The 17264-nt window shown below is 51.2% G+C and overlaps 1 protein-coding gene across 3 annotated transcripts in view; it reads left to right on the forward strand.

The window, feature by feature from the left end:
- Window positions 1–10511: 10511 nt before the first annotated feature.
- GLT1D1 (glycosyltransferase 1 domain containing 1) overlaps window positions 10512–17264 on the forward strand; it is a 76590-nt gene continuing 69837 nt past the window's right edge. For 2 of the 3 annotated variants that reach the window (XM_045779177.2, XM_045779202.2), the window contains exon 1: window positions 10513–10666. In XM_045779177.2, coding sequence (XP_045635133.2) covers window positions 10599–10666 — 68 coding nt within the window. In that variant the 5' untranslated portion in view covers window positions 10513–10598. Of the gene's footprint in view, window positions 10667–17264 lie in introns of all 3 variants that reach the window. The other variant, XM_045779192.2, reaches the window with a different exon arrangement.

Raw genomic sequence — 17264 nt, forward strand, 5'->3', positions numbered from 1 at the left:
TGAAACCCCCAGCTGCGGAAACGTAGACCCTGTGGTGGCCCCAGCCTCTGCCTGCTCTCCAGGCTGATTTGCGAAGCTGGCGCCTGCCCCCGGGCTCCTTCACGCCCCGGGGCGGGGTTTCCCTGCAGGCGCTCCGCTGACTTTCGGGCTGATGGTTCTGTGTTGCGGGGCTGCCCTGTGCTCGGGGGGACAGTGAGCGGCACCCTTAGTCTCCGCTGCCCGCTGGGTGCCAGGTCCACGCCCGCTCCCCAGCCTGGCAGCCACAGTGACAGCAGGCATTCCCAATGGTCCCCATGAAGGACCGCTGTCCCCGAAGAAGCCAGGCTCAGAGCCTGTGTCCTTGTCACATGATGGCTTCCCGCTTCCCTTCAGCCCTCAGCTCAGGTGTCCACTCCCTGTAAGCATTTCGACACCGTCCCATCTAAAGTGGATCCCGCCCCCATCCCATTGCCCTGTTTTAGTTTCTCCGTAGCACCTGCCGCGTTTTTTGTATTCCTTTGCCCCCCTCCCTGGCTTGTCCTGCTCCCCACAGGTACTAGCTCCATGTGACAGTGTTCTAATGTGTCTTCTTCACCGCACGCAGAGGCCCTGCAACAGTGACTGGCAGGTACATGGTGGAGTGGAGGAGTGCACTCCAGAAATGGCCCCAGCATGGCTTCTGATGGTGGGACCCACAGCTGAATGAGGGGACTAGGGTGAGACCGTTGCTTCTTCCTTCCTGTCTTCAAGGCCAGCTAAGAGGCATGGAGCCGGTACCTGGGGAGTGGGCTTGCAGGTAGGTCACCTGTGTAAGAAGTCCTTGCATAAAGGCTTGAAGTAGCATGTATTCACTTTATTTTCCTAAATGGGTGACCCCAAGACTGATGCCCCACACGGTGCTGGCACACAGCAGGCAGTAGATACTTAATAAATATTTCAAGAGGGACATTGAATGCCAGTATAGGACCTTCCCACCCAATCCATTAATGCCTATCACTCTCGGCCGTTAGCTCAAATGCTACCTTTCTGATCCTCCCAGAACAGGGCGGATCCCTTTTTATATGTCATTAGGGTACCCTCTACATTTTCTTCACAACACCATATTAATTTATGATTATACATTTTGTGAAATGATTTACTATCTGTCTTCAAACCTGGAAGGGCTGTGATTGTCCGTTACTGTATTCCTATAATCTAGCACAACCCCCATCAACAATAAGTACATGTGGAATTGAATGAATGAATATTCGTTGATTTTCCAGTGGCGCCAAAAGAATATTCTATGTTCTTTTTTTTTTTTTTCTTGAGACTCCCCTGATGTTCTAACGCGTACCTTAGTAGCCTAATTTAACTGAAGGCAAACCACTTAAGATTTCTGTCCAGGATCACACACCTAGTGGGCAGCAGAGCTCAGTCTTAAATGAAAGGTTTTTACTCAGTTCCTGGTACAGTGCAGTGCTTCCTCCACATTCTGGCTGGAACATGACACAAAGAACCTCCAAGTATTTGTTAAAACACTGATAAAACTGACACAGTCCGGCAAAGTGCAGAGTAAATACAGGGTAAAGGGGAAGCGATTTGACCTGGTTCACGTGATGACTTAGTACGAAGCTCTGTCCAGTGCAGATGTGCCATCTTGGATGACAGGACACTAGCTTAGTCGGATTATCTCAGCTGAGAAGTATAGAGCTAAGGGAACAGAGTGCGTGTGGCAGTTACGGAGTTCACGGTGTACCGGAGGCACTGTGAGCAGTTCCTGGCCCTGGGGAAGGAAGTCTGCTGTACCCTGCCGTCTCTGACACCATGAAGTTGCAAAAACAGTTCAGCAGGAAGAAATGTTTTGGTTTGGTTGCAGTGTTTTTTAAAAACTGCTCTGGGCTTATGACTTGCTTTGGTAAAGAGAACGTGGTGGAGTATCCCTGAGGCAGGTCTGGGCCTGAACCTCAGAAAGGTTTGGGAGCTTCTGCTTTTGTGCCTTGGAAGCCCCGAACCACCACGTAAGAAGTCCGGGCACCTTGCTGGAGAGACCACGTGTCAAAGAAGAGTCTGCAACTATGTTGATGGCCCCGTCATCCCAGCCGACTTGCCAGCTAAAGGAAGCCACACAAGTCACCAACAGCAGGACCAGCAGAAACTGCCCAGCTGAGCCTCAGCCCAAATGGCAGAATCGTGAACGAATGAACTATTTGTTATTTTAAACCAGTAAGTTCAGGGCAGGATCGTTAGGCAGCATCAGATGATGAAAACACACCTGTCTTCTCCCATGGCCATGATCTGCTGACACCAGGTAGCAGTCTCTGTCTGGTGTGGGGCATACCCTTTCCAGCTTACTTAAATCCCGCTTGCTCTCTGTTGTCTTATTTTCTTACTGTAAAGAGATGTTCTCGCTTTTCTCTGTCTGGTGCAGTAGCCACGAGCCACGTGTGGCAGTTTGAACTAAAATTACTACAAGTTTAATAAAATGAAAAGTTCTGTGCCTCAGTCACACCAGCCACATTTCAGATGCCCAGTAGCCTCCTGTGACTGGTGGCTACCATGGTGAACAGCACGGTATAGATCACCCCACCTTTGCAGAAAGTTTTGTCGGACAACGCTGCTTTATACTAACGTGCAGTGCACGTTACAGAATCCTGATTCCATTCGGCTGTCTACTCTGGATTTGTCCCTCCCCACCCCTTGCTCCCCACCAGCTACCCATGCAGCTCAGGAGAAGCTAACTTCATCTTTGTTTCTGGATCTGACTATTCAGAACCAATGCTAGTCTCTCATGCCTCTTCACAGTGACTGGTTTGGAAACCCAGACTGTAACCATTCAAGACATGACATTCCCCCAGGGCCCAGCAGAGCACAGATGACATAAATTGGCCCAGTCAGGCTAAAAGAAAGGACTCTTGTTCCATGACTGCAAGGGAGACACCCTCTTTCAAATGGGACATGAATTTGGAGGCCTGGAGCCCTACTTGCTGCTGGCAGCTGTCTCACAATCATGAAAGAACCAGTTAAGCACGTGGATGGCACAGTAGAGAGGCAGGGAGAAGTTAGATAGTAAAAGGTCATAAATCACACTGTTCAGGCCACTGTGTTGGGTTTTCTTTTTTCTTTTTTTTTTTTCTTTTTTAAGATTTTATTTATTTATTTGACAGAGACAGCCAGTGAGAGAGGGAACACAAGCAGGGGGAGTCAGAGAGGAAGAAGCAGGCTCCTAGTGGAGGAGCCTGATGTGGGGTTCGATCCCACAACGCTGGGATCACACCCTGAGCCGAAGGCAGATGCTTAACGACTGTGCCACCCAGGCGCCCCTGTGTTGGGTTTTCTATTACTTGAAGCCAAAAGCCACCTGCCATGATTCTATCAAAAAGCAGGAAAAGAGAGGGCAGCCTGATTTGTTCCTCACACTGGGTCCAGTATGCTTTTAGAGCTTCTGCCCACGTAATCAGTGAATTTGGGGCCCCTGTGCTAAGCCCCAACGGTGATAACACTAGAGAATTGATATAAGTTAACTCTCACCACTCTGTGGTGTATATTTGGAATATGCCCCTGTTCCTGAACGTAATCGTGGAGTCTCTCCTTTGCACCTCAAAGAACTAAGTAAATGACCTAACTCACCCAGCTGGCATCTGGAGGAGAGGTAACATTGTCTTACAAAGTATAGTTTTGTGGGCAGTCTCTTCACCTCAAGGGCTCTCTGGGAAAGAGGACCTTACTGCAAGGTCGCTTGTGGTGTGGACTGGAATGCACCGTTTGCTCTGATGCAGGAGCCTTCCTTCTCTGTCACCGCCCTGTGCCCTGTCCCTGCGCCATGCAGAGCCCAGAGGAGCTGCTGTCTGATGGAGTGACTTCAGAAACCAGTGGGGACCGAGGACATTTCAGGGGCCGTCGACTTTTTCATGGTAGTTTTGCTTCTCCTTGCACATCTGCATGGCTCACCCCTTGCTGCCATCCAGCTGCATCTGCTTATTCATAGTTGCAGCTTCCTTAAAACTTGGGTTGACAAGTGGCCATTGTGGACGTCCTGCGCCATGTGTACGTCAGTAACCAGCCTTCTGCACACGTCATGACTGCTCATGGCCGCGCTCACGGCTGCTGCTTCTGCTTTTCTGCTTTCTCAGTTCCATCCCAGGGACCACAACGGCCCTGCTCGTCCCTGTGCGCCAGGCCATGGGGCGAGGCATTAGCTGCATTCCAGTCAGGCCATCCCGTCCCTCTCTTGACTCTCCTTGGGTACAGAGCTGTCGTAAGTTCTGTTTATTTCTGGGAGTCCCTGTTGTAACAGTTCTGTCTGGCTGCAAAGCATGTAGGTAGATGCAGAAAATAGAAGTAAAAACAGAGTCAACCTGTGGGATGGAGTCAGGCCTTATTTTCTTGAGCCCAACACAAAGTCACACTAACCTGCTGTCATGCGAATTAATTCAGCTCTCAGAATGACTTGTGTTTTATTTTTACAGGGGAGATGAGAGTGTGTGGCTAGGAAGAGGGGTTTTGGTTTGACTTTTTTCAAACACTCATTTTCTTTGACCCTTGAGAGTAGCAATCTCCTTCTTGGGTTCCTTTTCTCCTGTGCTTGAAACAACCATGAGATATCTGCAACAGGCAGGCATTCACTGGCAGAAAGGTGAAAGAAAAGGAACTTCTGCTTCCTTCTGTGCAAGACATGGGCTGCACCTGCCCGTTCTATTTCGACTCCCACTCTTACAGTTCCTTGTAAACATCTCCATCTATATTGCAGTCATAAAGCAGTCAGCAGCTACGGCATATTCGTGTTTTATATTGGACCTCACAGAAGAGGTCTGTGGACATAAATAAGAAGAATGAGCACTAAAGCACGTGTGTGAAATGATTCAGCATGTGGTACTAAGGACATGTCCAACGCGTGGAGAAAAGAAGGAATTATTCAATGAATTCTGTTGGGGTGACCAACTCTACACGTGGGGAAAAAAGGCTTCATATTTCAGACCAGCCCAAATTCCAGATGGGTCAAATATTATCATGGAGAAATGAAAAATATCAAAAGCATTACATGAAACTATTGGCAAATAGAAAATCTCAGGGCAGGGAATGCTTTCCTAAGCCTAACACCAAAGCCATAAGCCATAACAGAAAATGTGAATTGATTTGGCTACATAAAAACTTAAAACTTATTTGCATAAAAAAGGATAACTGCAGTTGGCTGCAAACAAGCTTTAAAAATATTTGAAATACGTATGACAAAGTTAATGTCTTTATTTTGTACGTTCTTAGGAATCTCGTGGGATTTCTTGGGTAAAGATCCAATAAATAGAACTGGCAAAGTGAATATCCGAGCATCGCAAAAGAGAGTGGTCCTCTGGTGCTGCTCAGCATCTGTTCTCTTAGGGGCACCTTGCTTTTCAGCTCCTGGGATGGTGCAGGCAGGACTTGCTGTTCCCTGCGCTGGCTGTGGTCATGCTCATGTGACCTAAGCCCATCCAATGGCCAGATACCATGTGTTGAGCTGCAGTGATTGGCTCAAAGATGGACCCGTGACCCATTTTGGTCTAACCAGAGCCGATCCCCTGACTTATTTTGGAGGACCAGGAATGAACTGTTCCTTCTGCTTGACTTGTAATTCTCAAGATAACAAGCCTAGAGTTGCCAGGGGCCATCTTGTAAAACTAAAGAAACGCAGTAGGGATGAAGAGAGAAAGACCTTGTTTGAAAAAGACATGTTCCGGGTCCAGGTTCTGCCCAACACCTAAAGTCGCTTTTTTCCTGGACATTTCATTTACAAGCCCATGACTTCCCTTTCTGATTAAGCAACTGTGACTTTCAGGCCCTTGCAATTGGAAAAGTTCCAACTAATACAAGCAATACCTATAGATGCATGCACACACACAGGGAAAGAAATGACCTTCAAGGGAAAAAAAGTCAAATTACACCAGTAATTTAAAAATGCAAAAATAGGGGACATGTCACTTGAACTGAAAAATAGTCAGTGTTGGCAATTGCTGGGCAGTGAAGTGAGTGTTCTCGTACGTGGTCAATGGAGAGGTAAATTTGGTACAATGTTTCTAGAGGGCAATTGGCTCTTTATATCAAAACCACGTTTGTCTGCACTGTGAATGTCCAGTGCCACTGCTAGGATTTTAAAAATGCATGCAGAGATCTAGTTATAAAATGTTCATTGCAGTGTTGCTTCAAATAGCAAAAAGATGGGAAACAGCAAGGCATTGATTAAATTATCATGCATGGGTACCCTGGGATACTCTGTAGTTACTCAAATGATAGAGGATTCTGAGGTGGAAACACATTCAAGATATACTGTTGTGTTCGTTTTCTGTTGTTACAAAACAAATTACCAGGACTTTGTGATGGCTCAAGCGACACCCGTCTGTCAGCTCACAGCTGTGTGAGCCACAAGTCTGGGCATGGCTGACTGGTTCCCAGCTTGGGGGCTCAGGAGCAGAAGTGAAGGTGCGGGGTGGGCTAAGGTCTCATCTGGAGCTCTTTGTGGCTTCTGTGATTGTGGTCGAATGTAGTTCTGTGCAGTGGGGAGTAGAGGGGCCCACTTCCTGCTGGCTCTCAGCTAGGGGCTGCCCTCAGCCCTGAGAGCCCACCAGTGCTCTGTGCACCTGGCCGCCTTTGGCCCCGTGCCAGCAGCAGAGACACCCTGATGTTGAATCCCTCACACCAGAGTCTTGGAGACTATCAGGAAATGCCCAGCGCCTTTCAATGACTGGGCGACACTTACCCTGTACGACCTCCCTATTCTAAGGGTGGCTAATTTGGAAATGTAATCTACAAATTCTCTTCACCTCATCACCTGAACGGGCATTTGATTAACTGGAAGAACGCATCAATCAGGAGGCTGGAAATCTTGGGGCCATGTTAGAATTTTGCCTACCACAGGGCAACCCTCTCGGGACCCCTCTCACTCCTGAGAGCTTTTTCTGTATCCTTGCTTAATAAACTTCTGTTGCTTTACTCACAAAAAAACCCCAAAAAATTGCCTAGTATGGTTATTGTTAAAAAAAGAGCAAATAACAAAAAACCTACATAAAGCATTTTTACTTTTTGTAATGGAATGACAAAGCAAAGCAACACAAGTCGTCAGCAACAGCAAGGTACTGTGTCCCTGGGTCTGTATAGCAAAGCTGAAGGACCGTAGAGTCCGTACTGTCCGTGTCACTTTGGGGGACGTCGTACCTTCTCGAATCTCCATTTCTCCATCTGTAAGGTGCTGAGAACAGTAGTACCTGCCACCTAAGGTCGGGGAGAGGACAGACGGACGGACACTGCAGAGTGCCCAGGACACTGCCAACTGCACGATGGGCACCATGGCTCTATTTATTCATCGAGTCTGGAAAAACTTGAGACCAAAGTATTCGTTGTGGCTATGTCAGGGCAGTGGGATTCTGTGTGATGTTTAAATTCTGTTTTGTTTATCTGTGTTAATCATATGTGAGTGTGTAATAAAAATAAATGAGAAAGGGGAACCTGGTGGCTCAGGCAGTTAAGTGTCCGAGCTTTGATTTCAGCTCAGATCATGATCTCAGGGTCGTGAGATCAAGCCCTGCGTCAGGCTCTGCACTCAGTGGGGAGTTGCCTTGAGATTCCCTCCCTCTCCCTCAGCCCCTCCCCCTGCTCATGTGCTCGCGCACTCTCTCTCAAGTTAAATCTTAAATAAATGACAAGTTTAAAAGAATAAATATGGGTCCGTGCATACAACAGGTTGTTACTGGCAGCAGTTAACATATCTTCCCTCTGGTCAACCTCTGATGCACAATGATTGGACCTTCGTCTCACATTATTAGAAATGTGAAGCCTTAGAGCTGCACCAGTGCTGTCAGACGTCCTGTCCCATTTGGCAATGATGAGAAGCCTTGGAATGAGTGTCCTTGTGCTGTAGAGTTAAGAACCCAGTATACCCCACCTTCAGCACAGCAACGGGAAGAAAGGCCTGCTTTTTTGCCAAAAGTTCAAAGGGAAAATTGGTTAGTTCTGGTTGACTTCCCCATGTTCATTAAGCAAGACTGGAAGAAACTAGTTACTTTAGACCAACAGCTTGCTTTTGTATTTGGTCACATTCGAGTGCTGTCAGTGAAAGACAGGAAGAGAGAGTGTAACAGTTCTGCTAGTGTCTTCCGTATTTAGGAAGATCCCTCTCCCTCTCTCTCTCTCTCACACACACACCCCATATTTGTAGTTCTCAGTACTATGGTGGGGAAGAATGATGGTACAGAGATTGGAATCTGCTAGAAAAGGAGAAGGAGAGTGCCCCACTTGTTAATGTCATGAAGGGAAAAAGAAAGAAAAAGATGTCAGGTGTTGATTTTTATCTTGAGCCATTTCTAAAGTCAATATGCCCAGAGTGCTCTCCCCTGAAAGGCTATCACTTTTATACAGGGTAGATAATAAACTTTCATTTTCCCTGGTGCCATGAACTAGAGAAGTAGTCTGAGCAAACAGTATGATGAAAGAAAAAGCAGATTTTGCTTTACATATATTTTAAGACCCTTATGTTAGAAGCATCTGGAGAAATCTATGAGATGTTTACAACATTTTCTGTTCTAGCCATGCCCCCCCCCAGTAATTATTTCTGTATTATCCCATAATAACACATTTGTCTTTGTACCCTTTTCTATTCCCTACTTGCAAGAATCATAAACGACCTCACCAAAATGAACTAATTAGCTACGATACTGTGTGCAGTCTTTTTCGTCTTATAAGTGGGTGAAGTGAAGCAATGAATGAATAAAGTAATGGGCCCTCAAAGATATGTCAGAACTTCTTACCCTACAGAACAGGTGTATTCCAGAAAATCCAATAAAAGTGAATTTCAGCCTAGCAAATCCTACTGCAGCACTGACTTCCGTTAAAAAATCAGGAATGCATGATCATAGGAATAAAATTTCACAGCAGTGCAGTGATTTCATTTAATTCAGCAAACATCTACTGAGTGCTTTCTCCACCCACAACATCGTCCCAAGCAAATGAAAGTTGGAGCCATGAGTGAGCTCAGACCCGGTGGAGAAAGAGGGTCTGGCTGCCGATGTTATGGAGAATGGGACCAGTATGGGGGAATGGACAGAGCCATGGGGGCAGGAGAAGGGGGGAATAAATAGTCCCTGGTGTGGGAGTCAGGGCCTTCCTACACATGGTCATTTTTGAACTGGGCCAGTTAGTGGGTTGAGTGGTTGCCCTGAAAAAGTTATATCCATGTCCAGGTCCCCAGAACCTGTGTTCTCTCTTAGTGACCACCATTTGATTCAGGGCAACGGTGGGCCCAGCTAACAGACTACTTCCTGGCGGCCATGGATGGAAATGTGGTCATATACACAGTAAGATAAAGGCCTCAGCTGTGTGACACTCCAAAAGGAGCTCTTAAATGCACCATTTTGGGTGCACCCTTGTGCCAGTCCTCCCTGCTGCCTGGAATGTGAATGTGATGGGTGGGGCTGCAGCAGTCATGCTGCACTTGACGGCCACGTTGAGAATAGAGGCCAAGCACTGGCATGCTGGACTTAGAGAAGTCTGGGTCCCCGGTGATGGTGGAGCCAAGAAATAAACTTCAGTTTCTTCTTAACATTCAGATGGAGATCATGAAGGAATTGAAGTGAGCCCTCCAGCACTGCGGTGCGTCTGTTAGATTGAACCAGACCACAAGACTGACGGGACACTAACGCCTGGATGCTTGTGTACATAAGCCAAGACAGAACCCTGTAAGTGCCTCAAGGTTATGGTGAGGAAACTGAAACGTCAGAACAACCAATCACAAATAGCCAACCAGGCTTTAAGCTGGAGCTAATTAATAACATACTTCCTTTGCTTGGCGTTTTCTGTATAAACGTCTCTCCTGGAGCTCCTGCACCCCCCCCCCCCAGCCATTTCCAGTTTAGTACTGCTCCACTGGAGTCAGCTTTGGCTCAAATAAGCTTAAAAAAAAAATCTTAATATGCCTCAGTTTATCTTTTAACACATCTAAAGGGGACAGCTCTTTCTTAGATCTAGTCAATTGTGGAAATGATGACTTAAGATTAAGACGTCTCCGATTTTTCAAGCCCTCTCAGAGACCCTGGTCCTGATACCCATGGGGCAGACTCTGACCACCCTGGTGCCAATGGGAGGCCGTCCATGGTTCCGGAGGGAGGGCGTGTGCAGTCACCCTGCTGCTGGTCCCTGTGGGAGAGGACCCAAAATCACATCCGCTGCTAGTCCCCAAGGGAGCAGACCTACAGCATGGTCCCCATGGGAGTGGACCCACCATCTCCCCTGGACCCATGAGAGTCCACCTGTGATCTTTTCTGGTTCCCATGGGAGGGGACCCGAGGAACCCCCGGTGCCGGTACCGTGGGAGCGGTCCTTGAACTAATGGCCCTGTGGACCCTGGGGTTCTGGTCCCCGTGGGAACGGTCTCGCTCTCCCTCCCCCGCCCCACCCCGCTCCCCGTGCGCCGCGCGCCGCGCGGGGAACCCCGGTGCCGGAACAGGCAAGCGCGGGCGCGGCCTCGGGAGCGGCGGGCGGGTCCGACCCAGCGCCACCGCCCGCCGCCCGGGGCGCCCGCCCGTCCCCCTCCCCCTGGTCCGCGTCCCCGCCCCCGCCTCCCGGCCTGGTCGGCGGCAGCGGGCGGTCGATGGCCGGGCCGCGGCGGGGACGGCGGCGGCATGCGGCTCCTGTTCCTGGCGGTGCTGCGGCGGCACACCGGCAACGCCGTCACGGCCGAGCGCGTCCGGTAGGTGCGGGCGCTGGCCGAGCATCCGCGGTGTGAGCGTGGGGCATTCGGTGGGGCCACCCGGCCGCCCCGACCGCGCGCCCAAACGGACTGGTGGGCGCGCAGGGGCCTGTGCGGGCGCGGTGAAGCGGCGGCCAGGCGCGCGGCTGGCGGGGACGCGGGGAGATGGGGGCCGTGGGCGCGCAGGGCCCAGCCCCAGGCCAGGTCCCCGGGCCCTGCCCGGTTGCAGCAGTCCTCACGCGCCCCCACTGGCCGCTGGGGTTGTCGGGGTGGGGGACACCCCGCTTAGGAACCGGCACGAGGGCAGGGCGGCGGGGAGAAGGCGCTGCAGGGGCTGCCGGGCTGCTCTGCATGCACATCTTCCGTGCCTGTGCTCACTGATGCTTTCTGTGCATTGGAGCGCCCCAGGCGTGGGGACTCAGCAAGGGGAAGCGAGGTCAGGTGTGCGTGACGCTTACATTGCGGTGGGGCAGAAGGCAGTAGAAACGCGTGGCTGTGTGCGGTGACATATGCAATGTATGTAACATGACAGGTTAGGGGCTGCTCGCGCACGGGGCTGTTTCGGGCCGGAGGCCCCAGGGAGGCCTCCCTGCCAAAGTGATGTTCGCGTGGAATCCTGAGTGCGAAGCCTGGTCCCTGGAAACCTGGGGCTGGGGAGGGTTTCCAGGCCCAGGTGCCCCAAACGTGCAAGTGTTCCCTCATCCTTCAGGGGCCCTGCTGTCGGAGGGGGCCTCCCTCCTCTGCTCCCAGCATTCCCTGTTCCATCCTCCTCTTCCTGTGTGCTCACCTTCTCAACACCTACCTGGCTCTGCACTGATCTTGTCAGCGGCTGGTGGTCTCTGTTCTCTTCTCCCTACACTGTAAGCCCCTCGGGGCAGGCACAGAGCACCTTAGTGCCTGAAGCTCAATGGAGAGTTTTGTTTTGTTTTGTTTTAACTGACTTGCTTCATGAAATTTCTCAATGTACTTCCCCTCTGTGGGTCTGCTTCCCCATCATCAAAATGAGTGATTGGGGCAAAGCCAACCCTTTAATGTCCCTTTCCACCAAAAGGTGTTACCGTTCTCCTCCAGATCATACGTGGCAATGACTGATGGAGAATAAATCAGTTTTCTGAGGTTTACGATTAGGATTTCATCATACTGGTTATCAGTCTAATTTCCCTGCTCTCACTCACGGGCACACGGAGGGAGGAAGTGCCCTGTGGCCTCTACTCTGATGAAGCACATTCCAGCGGAGGAGAGAGACTGCAGGAGTCCAGAGAATTAAAGGAGGCAGTTTCAGATGGTGATTGGTGCCACGGGCAGGGAGGCTCTCTGACTTGGTGACATTTAAGCTCAGAGCTCTGTGACCAAAGGACGCAGCCACTGAGATCTGGAAGATGGTTCAGGAGGGGGATAGCAAGAGCACAGGCCCTGAGGCCAGACTGAGGTTGACGTGCCTGAGAAAGGGAGCGCCAGGCTCTCTGGAATCTAGTGCGTGTGGGGGGCCAGTGCCGGGAAGGGTGGGTCAGAGAGAGGTGCCAGACCCCGCTGAGGAACTAGAGAAAGCATCTCTTTACCTAACACTTCGCTCCCGATGTGAACGGTACGTATGAACCCCCATATTCCAAAGGCCCCCAGCCATCCCCAGCCAGAGGGCCATTAGGAGAAGTAGGCAGACGTGGCCACGGGGACTGCCGATGTTTCACGGGGGCGCAGGCCCCTTGAGCTGCTGGCCCTTTGTTTTCCCGGCTGTGCATGAAGCGTGACAACAAGGGCCCTTTGTGCTTTGGTCTCTTCAGAGCCAGGCTTGTCTCCCCTTCACTCTGGAGGGAATGCAGAAAAGGAAGAGGCACAAGTTGCCAAAGACATCTTGGGTCCTGTGGAAACCGGGGCTCCTTGAGGAAAGAGTGGCAGGTGTCCTGGAAGGGGAGGGGACCGAGGTTCCTATGGTGACAGAGGTTCTTGAACTAATGACCTCTCTGCACACTTCCTCTGCCAAAGACCCCTCTGACCCTCAAGTGACCCTGGGCCATGGGGGAGGGAGCCCCCAAATGAATAAGATTGGAGTACCCCTTCAGGGTAGCAGAGGAGGGGGTGTGAGTTAGATAAGATTGGATTTTTAAAAAGAAGAAATGGGGGCGCCTGGGTGGCTCTGTCAGTTAAGCTACTGCCTTTGGCTCAGGGGGCCCGAATTGGGCTCCCTGCTCAGTGGGGAGCCTGCTTCTCCCTCTCCCTCTGCCGCTCCCCCTGCTTGTACTCTCTGGCTTTCTCTATCTCTCTGTCAGATAAATAAATAAGTAAAATCTTTAAAATAAAATAAAATAAAAAATAAAAAGAATAAATGGGTCCATTCTCAGGCATCTGTTTGTAGTTGTAAATTAACACCCAGGCCATAAATAACATTGCTGAATCGTGACGGGTACATGGACAGGGAGGTATAGGTGCTCTGGAAGCGTGGAGGCAGGCAACCCATCCCAGGCTAGAGCTGGGGAGAGACTTTTGGGCATCACAAGCTGATGAAAGACACGCACTCCGGAGCAGGGCTCCCCGCCTTCCCGTGCGGGCTCCCCGGCAGGTGAGATGGAGGCCAGGTGACAGAAATTCGTAGCTGCTTAGTGTTCTTATCCATGAAGAGGGGCTGCTGCTATTACCTGCCTCATAGGTTTGTTATGAGAATCAAACATGACTTAATACATTTTCAGTGTTTTGAAACAGGGCCCGGTGTCTAGTATGCGTTTAATGAATGTGAGTGCTTCATGACACCAGGAACCTTAATTGGCCAGGCGGACATGGTTTGGTGTGAAGGGAGGATGGGTGTCTCGGGCGAAGGGGCAGCAGGTGGGATCAAGGGGAAGAGCACGTCCCTTCCAGATCTGAGTCGTGTGGCATTAGCAAGGTCAACTACAGCTAGGTGCGTGGTTCTCAGTGGGATCAGCGGCTGGAAGGATGTGCAGAGGAGGGAGGAGTGATTTTGCCCCCGGGGCACATTGGGCAGTGTCTGGAGACCTTTTTGGTTGTCACACTGGGCGTGAGGGGCCCCTGGCATCTCTTGGGTAGAGGCCAGGGGTGCCACTAGACACCCCACAGTACCCAGGATGGCCCCCACAGAGGAGACTGATCCAGCCAAAATGTCAGTAGTGCTGAGACAAACCCTACTCTGGGCGGAGTGGGCAGACGTGGCTGGAGACGTGGGCAGGACACATGTCATCCGGGACCTACAGCTTTGTGCCATGAACAGAATTAAGCCACCAAAAGCTATCCAGTTTTGAAGAAGGTCGTTTGAGCTGCATTTTGGAGGATGGATTGGGGGGGACAGAGGAGGTGAGCATTTGGGTCTGATGATTTCAGAAATAAAGTAAACAGGGCTTGGCTATTGAATGGACAGTGTCAAATGACAAAATCACAACAATTTAGTAAGGAGTTTGATGTCCTTTATTCAAGGGAAACGCCCCCCTGCCTCACCAGCTGGGTCGCACTTGCGAGGGACTCGGGGCTAGAGCGAGTTTCATGGAGCCTTAGAAAGGGCACAGTGGGGACAGGCTGGCTGGCTGGGAGGTCGGGGTTCCTCTAAAACGAGCAGGTCCTGTCTGCTCGGGGCAGGTGAGCTGGCTAACCCGAGTCGGAGGAAGTTTCCTCGACGGTGATGCATTTCCTGGCTGACTGCAGCTCGGGTTTGGGACGTGGGCCAGGCCACTGGGCAGCCTCCCTTTAGTGGGTCCTGCTAGATGAAATGTTTTAGCAGGTGTAGGCGGTAGCTGGGAGGAATGGTTTGTGTGGAGATCGGTAGCCAGAGAGTCTGTTTTATGGTCTGTGCGGCACTTTACCCTTCCACAGACCTGTGTGCCACGTGTGAAAGTCCGTTCACCTTGTGTTCCACTCAGGGGCTGTTAGCATTTGTAAATACCCTCATCGGGCACCCCCTTCCGGAGTTGTTTCCGAAGCCCTGCAGACGTTAGAGGCTTTGTTCATCAGTGCGAAGCATTCAGGAATAATTACCGGCGTTGAGGGTCTTTGGTTTGCGGGAAGGGTTAAGGGGGCCCCGGTGTGAACATGAAGTCGGGGAGCCCACTGTGTCCCACTGCCCGGGTTGGCTGGTCTGGCTCTCAGACTGGTCCAGCAAGGGGGCCGGGGGTTTTCTGCGCACCTCTGATCCCCTGAAGAAAAAGCATTTTCCAGAAGAACCTGGCAGTGATCCTGACAGTGTCTACATCAGGCAGATGGGTTCAGGTCAGGTCCTAACAAAGAAAGGTCACAGGGAAAAGCTGCTCTGGGAAGTTAAAAACAGGGTCAGGAACCTAGGGAACAAAGTTCTCTAGAGAACAAAGTTCATTTCATGGGTGATGGAGAAATAAATTGCACAAGTAATGGATGTGAAAAAAAATATTCATGCAATTGTTTTAGTGAAATAGTGATGGATCCACACTTTGAAAGGGCACTGAGCTAAAGGGGGGCCTGGTCCTCGGAACCTGGAAATGATCAATCAAGGCTGCACCAAGTTGTGCCCAAGGGCCAGCCAGAGTAGTGCCTGTTTTGTGAGGAAATTCTGGAGGACAGGGTGGCACCGGGGTGCTGGGGGCAGCACTGGGGTGCTAGTGGCAGAGCCGGGCAGTTGGACAGGGACCCCAAGCCACTTCCAGGAAAGGGTTTCTGACCCCTGTTGCACACCGAGCTGTCGGATGCTCGCCACAGTACCGGGTGCCAGGCCTGGAGTTCGATTGCAGAGCTCCTAAGGGCACAGGGAAGGGCAGAGGGTTCAGGCCTCTCCGGTCAGTGTGGGGGAGGGGATGCCGAGGGTCAGTGCAGCACGTGTTGGCTTCTGAATGAAGGTGAATGTCCCTGCATGGGGAGCTGGCCTTTGTGCTGAGGGTGGAGCCGGCATGTTCTCTCCTCCCCCTGGAGCAGGTGTGTAAGAATGGGAGCCGCTTTAGATGACAGAAGCAAACAGAAGCCTGGGGGGAAAGGCACTGTCAGGAGGGAGAGGAGGGAGTGCAGACACAGCTGCACCCAGTGCAGGACTGACTCCCATCCCGCTGCCCCCTGCCCATATAGCTCTGGATTTTGCTGTGGTTGCCCAGCCTTTGGGAAGAAGAAAAGCCCAAAGGAAAGTTTTCTAGTCTTCTAGCTTTTCTTTAGCAGATGCCAGGGAAACTGCAGACGTACATTAAGTCAACAGGAAAAGGCTTTATCATTGTTCCCCCTGAAGTCATAGTTTTTGAAAGTCACTTAATATTTTCCTTCAGCAAATATTTATTATTGAGCGTCTCCAGTAGGCACGGTGCCCGAGGGTGCCCTCCGCCTCCCGAGCACACAGCCATTCAGCCAGAGTTCGTAACCCATCGGCTCAGTGCTCAGCAGGTGATTGTGGAGAAGTTCTCGCATCGCATGGCAGACAAACCACATACATTTGCACAAATGACTCAGTTGCCTTGTGATCAGTGCAGGAAGAAGAGCAGGGTGATGAAAGGAGCAGGCCTTCTGGAGGGTCTGGGGAACTCCCCTGAGAAATAGCTTTTTCTTTCTCCTACAGTTTGCTTTATTGAGATACAGTTCACGAACCAAAAAAAATTCGCACTTTCGAGGTGTGCATTTCAGTGGTTTTTAGTATATTCGTAAAGTCACGCTATCATCGCCACTAATTCCCCTGTATGCCTGTCGGACCCGGGGCGGTGTGACCATGGGGACACAACAAGCCCTGGGGGTGGGGTGTGTGTCAGAGCCAGGGCTGTGACTGGCAGATACTGGGGCTGGGGGCAGGTGACGCTGGCTCTGGAGGAGCCAAGGGAGGGGCATGTTCAGTTCCAAGGGTGGGTAGCCACCCGGGTGCCACGAGGGGTCCCAGAAATCGTGGGCCTGGGCCATGGCCGTCCCACCGCATCACACTCTCCCATGTCACTCCGCAGCAGTGGCCGCCAGGGAGTGGGGGCCGGAGCGTCCTGGGCTTGCCTTGCCGGCTGTGCCTCCGGGGCTACAAAAGGCCAGCGGAGAGAAGAGGTTAAGGTATTGACAAGAAACTCACTAGGAGGGCAGGAAAAGGATGACATGCAGGAGGGGCTGCTGGAGGCAGGCGTGGAGGCCAGGGTCTGGGGGGTCTGGGAGGTCAGAGGTCTTTGTGGTTGGAGTGATTGAGGAGCCTGGGGAAAGGTAAGATTGTGGTCAGAGCCTGGATGACTTTACGGAGAGCTGGATGTAGCAAGCAGGTTTATATCAAACGCGAGTAAAAGCTCTAAGCTGCTTGTCTAGAGTGGTATCAGAGATTTTCAGCTTTAAGTAAGTGGAAACCCAACCCCAACTGCTTGGACAATGAAGGGAATTTAGTGGCTTATCCTATAAAAGGTCTGGAGGTGGGGCAGGCTTCAGGCTTGAGTTTGCAGCTAAGAAGCTAAGGACGGGAGTCTTCTTCTTGCCTCTTCTTCGGTCCACTTCCCATTCTTCCTAGGTTTTCCTTGCCAGCACCTCCCATGTCAGGCCTCACAGGAAGGAGGGTATGAGTCTCTGCAGGTACAAGTGAGGGCCCCCAAGTTCTAGAGCCACACGTCCATGGTGGGAGCACGGCCAGCTGGGGTGCTCTGGTTGCCATGAGCCAGCAGGAGCACCCCTACACCTGGGGTGCGTCCCA

This window comes from Ursus americanus, chromosome 30, assembly GCF_024610735.1.
Source record: "Ursus americanus isolate L20-20 chromosome 30, mUrsAme1.1.p, whole genome shotgun sequence".
Lineage (NCBI taxonomy): Eukaryota > Metazoa > Chordata > Mammalia > Carnivora > Ursidae > Ursus > Ursus americanus.